Consider the following 10,994-nt stretch of genomic DNA (forward strand, 5'->3'; position numbering starts at 1 on the left):
GGTGTATCTGGCAAAATGTAGACTTTATTTGCATGTTAATCGAGCAAGTGGCTTTCCCCTTTAAGGAAAGTGACGTCACTGTAGGGGCGTAGCCAGAGTGTGTGACTGATGCAATCCTGAACCAATAAGATTATACATTGGCGTTCCTGTCCAGGCATGGCTCCACATGCAGAAGTAGTGGTGGTGTAACCTTGGCTGATTAGCGTCCTCGTTTCAAACACCATAAAAGAAGCAACATGTAAGAATTTTAAATAATCAGTTACACAATGTACACGTTGTATTTCCTCGATAAAGAATCTAATGTAACTAATTACAAGTATTTGTTGCATCCTCCAGAAAAGTACTTTATCGTGTTGAATTTACTGCACACAGGAGTGATAGTTCTTATCTGTTCTCACGCACTGGTTTAAATAAATCTGTCACCTTTCAGGCAGGCTGCTATGGATATAACTGCAAAGTACTGCCGTAAAGAAATGGAAGCGTATGGGTTATGTGTAGCCTCCAATCCATCAACATGGCAGCAGAAGTGTCACGAGCTGAAGATGAATGTTGCACAATGTACATCATCACAGTAAGTCCATTTATTTGTTCTGTCATTCCTACTCGAGTGATTCTGGCATCCTGCTGTAAATATTTTTCAGGCGTATTTTAATCTAACCCCTAACTATGTTAAGCCCAGTCATCCAGAAGATCAGGCAGGAGTGTTCCAATGAGTTTGTGGAGTTTGAGCGCTGCCTGAGAGAACATCAGGGACAACCTGTCTCCTGCTCGCCACATGTGGCTAGCTTTCTGGGCTGTGCAGAGACAGTCGACCTCAGTGGAGTGGGTACGTTTTTCAGTGTGTTTTTTATGGAAACAGGTTGTGCATGCTGGTTTTTCATGCATCATAATATAAAACAAATTTTGAAGACACTAATGTTTGCAAAAATAATAATAACATTGCATAAGCTTTAGTTGCCAACATACCAAACGATTATTTTTATCTTTTCCAGCTACAAATCCAGTATCTCAACCATCTTAGCACAGGATGTCCTCCATTACCAGAAAAAACCTGTATCTACACCACTGCCACCAGGTGGGCTGGTTTCAAATGTATTCCAGACATGTATGTACAGTGGCTGATAGAATACAATACTTCCCAATTCCTACTTCCTAATTTTATTTTGCATATTTATCACATTTACATGTTTCAGACCATCATCATCATTTTAATATTAGACAAAGATAACCTGAGTAAATACAAAATGCAGTTTTTAAATGATCATTTATTTTGTTAAATCATCATTTAAACCAGGGGTAGGCAACTCCAGGCCTCGAGTGCCGGTGTCCTGGAGGTTTTAGATGTGTCCATGATCCATCACAGCTGATTTAAAGAGCTAAATGACTCCTCAGCATTTCTTGAAGTTCTCCAGAGGCCCGGTAATGAACTAATCATTTGATTCAGGTGTGTTAACCCAGGGTGCGATCTAAAACCTGCAGGACACTGGCACTCGAGGCCTGGAGTCGCCTACCCCTGATTTAAACCTACCTAACCCTAGCTGAAAAGCCTAAATGTAATAACTGATTGTGCTACCTTTGGCAGCAAGAATTGCAATCAAGGGTTTGCAATGACTGGCAATAAGTCTTTCATTTTAATTCAGCCGAGCTGCAGGGTTTTCAAGGATGAATGACCTGCTTTAAGGTCATGCCAAAGCACCTTATTGACTAGGCCACTCCAAGTCTTCATTTTGTTTTTTTTTTTGTAAGGTCACACTTGCTTGTGTGCTTGGGGTCACTGTCCTCATGCATAAACCAAATGTGCTTGATTAGGTTCTTGGGTAATGGAGTCAGACAAATTTGATGTGCACTTGATGACGCTTCCATCAGTCAAGTCGTTCAGGTGTTGAAGCAGCAAAGCAGCCCCAAAACATCACCACCAAACTACCACCACCATGGATGACTGTTGGTAGGATGTTCTACTTCTGAAATAGTGTGTTGATTTTATGATGTTAGGAATTACTTTTTCGTGTTTCTTTTTCATGAGTTTGGATAGCTTTTTCCCCCTTAAATAATTTAAATAATTTACAAAGTGTATTTTATTCTTTATTGGATTATTGTCTTAAATTTGTTTGATAGTCTGAAACATGTAATTGTGACAATTATGCAAAAAAAAAAAAAAAAAGACAACATCAGGAAGTGGGCAAATATTTTTTTAACAACACTGTATTTATTTAAATTTGCGTTAGTACTGTGGGTTACATGATTGCATGAAGTATTTAATTGCTGTGTCATTCCCTAATTTCTCATGTAAGTTTTATGATTTAAAAATAAGATTTATGTCTCTGAATGTGAGAAAGTCAGGTGTGTACTGATTTATTGAACAGTTTCATTAAAAAAATGACCTTAGACTTCTAATACTCTTCTGATGTTGTCATCCTCTTATTGTTTCTGTTTCTTGTGCCTATTCCTCCCACCCGTGCCCTCTTCAGGTCTGAGTCAGAGTCAAATATTAAACTGGAATGTATTGCTCCCACACAAACTATCCTGGCTACTCAGTGACTGAGCAATAGGGAGTCTGGGAAGAAAGGAGAAGGCTGTCCAGCTCTAATCAGTGGGACTACTGAAAGAGACAGAGGGAGGATGTTGAGTTATGAACCCTGTGACCACTAAGCAGAACAGACATTTTCTGGTTGAGTTATTAAAGTTTTGAGTGGAAAGACTGAGAGGAAACTGATTCCTTGCTTTTAAAGTGCATCTTTGTTTCATACCATTTGAGCAAGTGATAAATGCGTCATCATTTATTGTATTTAGGACAAAGAAGCCAAGTGTTGTTCAAAGACGAAACCGCAGATTGTATTGAAGATACGGCAACATTACATTCAAAGCACATCACCTGGCAGTCACTGATCAAAAAAGTAAGATAAGAACTCATCTACTGCACAAATAAGTTACATTCACAATATTATCACTTTAAAAACACCATGAGTCAGTTATCAGAGTCAAACATAATGTCAGGAAGGAATGTCACAGGCTGTAGCCAATTACTGGCTTCTAAATGAAAAGAGTTTCACCCTAATCCTATTTTATTCTGCACCACTTCATGATTCTGATCCTGATGCCTTCTGCAACACTTGAATTTGGAGGCTATTTCTTCATACCTACTTGTGGCACATAAATATCATGCTACAGTTTAAATATTTGCTGATTATCACATAAGAAGATACGATATACCTACCTAATGTGACTTTCTGAGAAGGAAATTATTACAGTTTGTGACTACAACAGTTAATTATAACACAGTCATACACACATTTACATTTGGAGTACCTTCATGTACCCAGTATCCTTCATTTGGGAAATTATATACCAAAGAGTTGAAATTTACTGCACTGTTTTTGAGTGATCACATTATAAAAGAGAAAGGAAAACTAAAACGATAACCACTTAAACAACCCTGTTTCCGCATAAGGCTCCTCAAATGACCCTGTAGAGTTTATAGCTAAATGCCAAAAAAACCCACTTTTTTTGGTCCATATTTTACCAGTCATGCAGTATGAAAAACCAAGGATATAGTTTGAAATAATTTTTCACAGAATTTCTTTGCAATCTCTGTCCTTCAAGTCATTGGGAAAGTTAAATTGTCATCCTATCCAGCACAATATCCTGAGTTGTGGCTCAGGTTCCACAAACATACACACTAACCTGAGAGCAAAAGTGTACTCCAATCCATATACAGTGCTGTATACGCTGCAGTCATTCACACAATAACTACTCTAGTCCTGGCAAAACAAAACAAAAAGTAATGCAATATACTAATTTAATTTAAACCCTCAGCTGCCCATCAGCTGCCAAGACTGCTAATTATATGTGATTTGATTGATGAATTCACTTTCAGCAACCAATTATCATCTGTAATTCGTGATATACATATTGATAGGTATAAGTGTTTTAATTTTTTTTTGTTGGAAAGTGCCATGAAGCATTTTTCATTAAACATTACATAAATACAACAGAGTAAACTGAGGTCCTTTATCTTGGACATTTACAGTGTCTGTATTTCCAGCATGTGATTCTTATCTGGGAAAGATGTGGGATCACTATGTTAATCTGCTGCAAATTGATATTATGACTAACTATGTCTAATTGATGTTAGCCTGTGATAAAAGCTCGTAAATGTGTTTGGCTGTAGGGTGTTTCATGGAGAATGGTCCCACAGGCATGTTGATGGACAGACTCCATTAGCTGCATCTCTGAGGTGAAAGGTGAAACAGGAGGGGAAAGAGTGACAGTTTATAAGGGTCAGGAGGTGAAATAAGAGTTCTGCATGGAGTACAGACGGTCGATGGGATTTCCCACTCGCCCTGCCAGGAGACCGCCCTCCCCTGTTGCTAAGAGGCAGTCGCCAAGGTGACCAAGGCTTCCATCGCTGTCCAGGTCATGGAACACTGTTTCTGAGTCTGCAGTCAAAAGGAAGGAGAGTGTGGACAGCTGAAGTGAAAGAGTTTTTAGTGAGAGCAAGAAAAAAAAAAGTAAAAGCAAGTTATTTTATTTTTGTAACTTTTATCTTTGTCTTTCTGTCATACCATAGGAGTGGAGCTGCTCGCTATTCAGTTGAGGTGGTGTAAGCCCATGTCGAAATGGCTCTCCACCATAAATGTTGGGGTCCAGAGCAAGGAGCTGCTGACGTGGCAGAGATGGATATCCCAGCATCCCATCCATGCCATGGGTACTAGATCCATCTATATAAAGATTCAAAACGCCCAAAACTTTAACCATACCAGTCTTTCTTTCCATCTTTTTTTCTTTCCTTCTTGATCTTGTACTGGTACTCAAAGCTCTTACCCTCGCTGTCGTCATTGCTTTGGCGGCCCCCTCTGCTCGGTCCCCTCCTGGTGCCTCCCAGCTGCTCTTGTTCCTGCTGCTGCTGCTGCTGCTGTTGCTGTCGGCGAGCTAACTTTTTCATCTGACGCACAAAAGCACACGGTGTACAAATTTTCTCTTTGTGCTTTTGTGAGCATGCCTTTAGGAAAACTATAAAGTCTTACCTTGGCTCTCTGGTTTTGAAACCACACCTGAACAACACGCACTGTCAGCCCAGTCTCTGCAGCCAGTGTCTCTCTCACCTAGAGGATAGAGTTTTTAATTGTTTTAAAAATCTTAACTTCACAGTGCCAAACACAGCAGCCATACCCTTGAAAAATGAAGTTTGGAAAGCATGACCAGGAGTATCTTGTGGCATACTGACAAGACCAACAACCCACCTTACGGCATGGTTTGGCTGACACTTCAAAGGAGGCCTTGAAAGCACGCCGCTGCTGTGTGGTCAAGATAGTGCGTGGACGTTTTGAACGCTTGTGCTCCTTGCCTTCATCACCGCCTTTCCCTCCTCCGGAGCCTCCTCCACCATCCTCATCCTCACTTTTTACTGAGCAAGTTAAGTAAACAATAGCACAATCAGAACAATGCTCTGCAAACAGTGACATTTGAAACAAATATTTTCCATGTAGTTTACAGTAACAGTTTGTTCGTTCTCATGGAAGAAAATGGTACTGCTTAAATTACTTTCAACATACTGCTGAAAACTATTCTCACTATTTGAAATTCAATAATCGCGCCTTCATTTAAAATTTTTAAAAAGGAAGAAGCTTGAAACTTTTTTCTTTTTTGTTTTTTCTTGAAACTGCTTTTGGCTTAAATATTAAGGTTTTTCTTTCAAATACTGTTTACTCATTTAAAGGGGATGAAAATGATTGATTTTGACTAAAGGCATGAGTGTAAAAAGAAAGATTATTTCCCCAAGAAAAGTAATTTTGACCTTTATTATGTATCCTCCGAAGAAACCTGCTTTACCTGATTCAGTTGGTGTAGGGCTGATGGCAGCCAGCATTTCCCTCTCCTTTTCATAGTCCATGCGGCAGAGCAGCTGGCCTTCTTTCAGCACAAACTCATCACCTCTCTGCAGCCGACGTTCACACTCACAGCAGCTGAAGCAGCCCAGGTGGTATACCTGGCCTAGCACACGCATTATCAGCTCAGAACGTCCAATGACTTGCAAGCAGGCACTGCACTTTCTTACAAAAAGCCTGGAGGGGCACAGAAACATACACACGTGGGCTTATATTTTCATGGATACATCCATAAACTGTGAAACATGGCATGATAACAGTCTAGCAGCTTAGAATAAGAAGTAAATTAATTAAAGATGGCAGCACAAACAAGAAGCTCTGACACATTTACCCTTAGCGCCAATGATTCTGGAGATTAGCATAGTCTCTTAATTAAAGGTCCTATAAGCATTACCCAATTCACAGTGCAACAAGGTGAACATCTGTTAGATGGGTTACAGTAGTCTGTATTATTACATTGTTTTTTATTTTTAACATTCTCACAGTAGGGGGCAGTAGTTAGCTTCTTAAAAAGATGTCTGTGGAGAGTTTTTCCCCATTTAAATCCTTAAATGTTAAGATTTCCTTGGTGAAGTGAACTCCACTCTGTCCATATATTGCCCACAATTTATGTATTTAACTCAGTGAATAAAGCTTAAAACAGTCTTTCTCAGGTCTATTACTTTTCCCCATGACCACTTTCCTTCTTTTGTCCCCCCATCTCTCCTCCTGTGCTATGTTACAACCCCTAACTTTCTCTCCCACATGACAATCTCTTGCACATCCCTATTTCTATTCACAGGGCCCAAATCTATGCCATTAAATTCCTCTCAAATCCCTGCTCTTGCACTTGGTTTCCTCCCCTTCCCTCCTCAGTATTCAGTACTTTCTGCCAGCATTCCCAGTTCTCCCTCATGCCCTCCCAGCCTGCCTCCCCAGTTCACTGAAACTAATAAAGACAGGATTAATTAGATTGTTGTTTAAACAGTGAGATGGCCAGACAGACGCTGTAAACTCATAACCAGGGATTGGGGATAGCATGGGGTTAATCTCTCTCCTCTCACTTATGCACGCACACGCACGCACACACACACACACACACACACATGCACATATGCACGCACACACACACACGCACACACACACACCATCACCACATTTGCACACACTCACCCACCGAGTATCAGTATATATATATTTGGATAGTTACTCACATTCACCATATCATCAAAGCAGTGGTGCAACACATCTATGATTAGGAAATATTCTTGATCGTCATTACAATTCTTCAGTGGGAAAAGTTACGAGGAAGCCTGAACATGGGTGTGAAACAGATAAAGGTTGATGTATACAGAAATAGCAGCACAATGGAACACAAACCCTGTTAAGAAAGGAGGGAGGATGGGAAGGGAGGGAATGGGGGGAAGAAGGGATGAAGCCTGAAGTGTTGACGCTCCCTGACTGAGTGATAGGAAGGTGTTGCTGCCCAAATCTGGAGAGTAAAGAAGGAGCCAGGTCTGCACATTAGAGCTCCTAATCTGTGATTCTGTCCCAAACGCAGCTGCTACAGCTAATCTTTCTCAATCCATCTGCCAAACGCTCCCCAAATATCCCCAAATGACAGTGTCGCTAACTTAACATCATAAAGCAAACACAATACTCCTATAAGCAACCATACAAAGACTATTATGATAGGACCTTGTGTTTGACTAAATGTTGCTTAAATTACTTAGTCACAGTAACATTACATTGCATTTTAGAAAGATGCTTCCACTGTAAAATTCCTGCAATAACGCACATGTCAATCATAACATGTGGTACAGAACATGCATGCTACAAAAGGGCGCAATCATCACACCGCTCTGCACAGCCTCACTCTCAGCATTTCAAATACGTCCTTTCATTGGGAACAAAAAACAACAAAACAGAATCGTCAGGGTTGCTTGACACAAGATTGATGAGGTTGGTGGTTAAGTCCCACACTCCCTAATCAGGGGTGTACACAGCACGGTAGGAATTTACTCAACATGGCAAATAAAGGAAACTTGGGGCAACTGCCACAGAGGGGGGTCTGTAAGTAGATCAGCATAATCCCTCTAATAGAAGTATCATTCACACATGGGCCTGACCAGGGTGCAGCTTCCAAAAAATCACTACGGGCATGACGGATAAAGAGCAATCATACGATTAAGGTGAATTTAACTTTACAGGATTTATACATTCTAGTCAAACATGGCCACACATGCAGCCCAGGTTCCAGTGCTTGAGTAAATTTGTCAAATTCATCTTGAGTTCTTTATTTTAAATCATTAAAAATAATAAGTCTCTATGGTATGGGTTAATATCTGTATTTTTTCTGGTATGTTGGGTGTTACATAGTTATTTATGTTCTTAATTTTGTTTTAACTTTTTAATGTGTACAATTCAAAAAAGTGAAAACTAGAAGTCAGACAGCTGATGTATATTAAGGAACAGCTGTGCTGAAAGCTAAGCGAACAGATAGTTTAAAAAAACCTCTTTGCTTTGGATTTAGACAGCTTTACTTTAATGAAGTAATAATATGATATATGCGCGAATGCGTAGAATAGAGTTGCAAGTGCTCACAGGAGGCTGAAGGTAATGATCAACCTTTAGAGCGTGTGATGTACAAAACATTATAAAGACTGGCTCTAGGCAACTTTATGCTCAATGCCATGGATTTTGGAGGGGTTACGGGGCATGGCTAATTACAAGCTCACTGATTACGAGATCAAGTGTAGAGAGGCAGAAAAAGGTGCTGCATTGTAAGTATTGGTATAATCAGGTCTTTCCCTTTTGTTTATTGCAGAGCCTAGGCATACAAACATCACAACACAATCTTCATCACCTCCCTAAGCTGTGTCATGTGGCATTGTTTTGCCTGAGAGCTGTGACAAGCATGACATTGTCTGGTCTGCAATACAATCATTCCATAAATATGTATGTGTCTCAGAGCAACTGCAGTTGTTGCACTTGCTTTCATAACTGATGAATATTTATACAGGTACAGGTTTGGTTATACTAACTCTCTTTTTAAGGAGTTTCTCTTATTGCACTAAGCTTTGGTCTTTTGGTCACCAAGACCAAAAGAACCTAACTTAGATAAATTTAACTTTCACCACCAAGGATCCACCACCATTGTCACTCATTTTGATTTTTGACCTATAGTTTAAGATGGATCTCTTTCTCACAAGGTGTGATAAGCAGAGGTTTAGATGTCCTAGCTTGTGATTCCCACATATGTGACCGTAGTGTGCGACAATGAAGGTATAATAGAAGATTCACGTTACAGATGCAAAAAGTACAAATGATATGCATCAATCTTAGTTTTAAGTTGTATTCTGTTTAGTATCAATTTCTTAGATGTGTGTGGAGTGTGTGCGTTTGTGTGTGTGTGTCTGTGTGTGTGGAATTGTGTGTGTGCACTTTTGGCGGATATTGCTCTGTGAAGCAAAATGGCTCAGAGCCAGGGTTCAGTAATCACATCATCTCCTTTTATTAAATCTCCCTGCACTGCTTCTGTGTTATTAAAATCTCCCAGCATTCCCCACGATACTTGCTACCCTGCCACCACTCACTCACACTCTCATAGAGAAATACACAGGTTTAAAGATATATATATATATCTATAGATATAGATATAGATATAGATATATATAGTAAAGTCATGCATACAAACACACGGATATATATACAGCCGCATGCACACATAAACACAAATATGCACAGTTAGTGTAAACATAGATAAGGTGCCTGGGTACAAACATCAATAAAACGGTGACAGATGCTGCATCTGTGCACCACGTCCATCCATGCATCAGTGCAGTAACAAGGTCAATGCATGCTCTAAAAATGTGCAACATGTATATAATACTTGCTATCCAACGGACACAAGGGCCAACAGTACATAGAATAGATCTTTAGAGGTATTTGTGCACACTGAGGCAGTCCCACAGTTATAAAGTTACATGTTGTGACTCTTGCAGTAAATCTTGGTAATGACCAGCTCTACATCAGAGCAGCACTGATGTATATAATATTCAAGACTTTTCCTGTGTAAAGTAACAACCAAATACCTGCACGATGTGCATGGTCTCTGCATGCATGATATGTGTCTCTGGGTGTGTGGCTGTGAGTTACACCTGATGCTACCAAGAATGAATGCTATGTGTCAGGATATAGATGTGTGTTTGTGTGTGAGTGAGTGGGTGTGTGTTAGTTTAGATAAAACAGTTAATCCCCAGGCCACCAGAACGCAATATCCTGTCTGCCCGTTTCTCATTTCCTGTCTGTCTCTGGCGGAGCGGGAAGCAGCGGGGAGGGGGTGGCGGGGGACAGCGGGACCCGTTGCCCCAGAAACAGGAGATACAGCCGGTCGATTTGCGAGAAGTCTACGCCGATCTCCCTATCTCTCCCTCTCTGGTGCGACCCCCTATTCGCACTCTCTTTTTTCCTCTCCCTCTCTGCTTTTATTATCTCAGATTTAATAAAGCTGAGGCGAGCAGCTTGTTCTGCCATGAAACATTTATTAGCTGTCTGTTATAAAATTGTTGTGGGGGAGGAAAGATGATGGGGTCTCATCTCACATTATGCAAAAACAGTGGCAATATCACCCCCTCACCACCACCACCATCACCATCTACACACATACACAGACAAAAATTTGCCCTGGTCTGAAGCCGTTCTGTCCTTAAAACTCTCCCACACCTTGTCCTTTCCTTCTTTAACCCATTTTGAACCCTTTCTCCATCAGTGACAGTTCTCCCTGATGCTCTTTCATTTATGCCATCAAATCAGACTGTTTTTCAACAGCACACCATCAAAGCTCAAAAACCCATCCATCCGCACTTTATTCTCATCTGGCAAACCTCCAAACATCATCTGTTGAGCTGCAGGTGTAGCTAATATAAGACTCTTAGGTGAGAGAGAAGTACTTCAACTTTTGAGCATTGCATGTGTATATGATGTACAGCCAGAGCAGAAAAGCTACATTTGCCTTCACCAACAATGAGCTATAAACCTTACTCTCTCTGAGCTGAAATTTCCAGTTATTTAACCTAAAATTGCTCAGATTTCTGCCTCCACCCTCACGCTGTCATGGTTTGGTTTCTA

General features: G+C 40.4%; 2 protein-coding genes across 6 annotated transcripts in view; one reads left to right on the forward strand and one right to left on the reverse strand.

Annotated features, from left to right (window-relative positions):
- The first annotated feature begins 112 nt into the window (after nucleotides 1-112).
- chchd5 (coiled-coil-helix-coiled-coil-helix domain containing 5) lies at nucleotides 113-4,599 on the forward strand. Of its 4 annotated transcripts, none has more exons than XM_013913889.1 (5): nucleotides 113-238; nucleotides 431-571; nucleotides 675-826; nucleotides 993-1,075; nucleotides 4,568-4,599. In XM_013913889.1, coding segments are annotated over exons 1-4 (324 nt in total). In that variant the 5' UTR covers nucleotides 113-236; the 3' UTR covers nucleotides 1,022-1,075; nucleotides 4,568-4,599. The 4 variants fall into 4 exon arrangements, with proteins under 4 accessions (XP_013769343.1, XP_013769341.1, XP_013769342.1 ...); XM_013913887.1 differs by lacking the exon at nucleotides 4,568-4,599 and adding an exon at nucleotides 2,469-2,713; XM_013913888.1 differs by lacking the exon at nucleotides 4,568-4,599 and adding an exon at nucleotides 1,810-2,043.
- The window catches only part of lmx1al (LIM homeobox transcription factor 1, alpha-like), a 15,571-nt gene continuing 7,309 nt past the window's right edge, over nucleotides 2,733-10,994 (reverse strand). The window contains exons 4-9 of one of the 2 annotated variants that reach the window (XM_013913886.1): nucleotides 5,830-6,062; nucleotides 5,241-5,404; nucleotides 5,025-5,102; nucleotides 4,822-4,942; nucleotides 4,563-4,745; nucleotides 2,733-4,436 (exon numbers count right to left, since the gene is read on the reverse strand). In XM_013913886.1, coding sequence (XP_013769340.1) covers nucleotides 4,279-4,436; nucleotides 4,563-4,745; nucleotides 4,822-4,942; nucleotides 5,025-5,102; nucleotides 5,241-5,404; nucleotides 5,830-6,062 — 937 coding nt within the window. In that variant the 3' untranslated portion in view covers nucleotides 2,733-4,278. The remainder of the gene's footprint in view (nucleotides 4,437-4,562; nucleotides 4,746-4,821; nucleotides 4,943-5,024; nucleotides 5,103-5,240; nucleotides 5,405-5,829; nucleotides 6,063-10,994) is intronic. The other variant, XM_005745350.1, reaches the window with a different exon arrangement.

Source organism: Pundamilia nyererei, unplaced genomic scaffold, assembly GCF_000239375.1.
Source record: "Pundamilia nyererei isolate P.nyererei 1_Seehausen unplaced genomic scaffold, PunNye1.0 scaffold00158, whole genome shotgun sequence".
NCBI lineage: Eukaryota > Metazoa > Chordata > Actinopteri > Cichliformes > Cichlidae > Pundamilia > Pundamilia nyererei.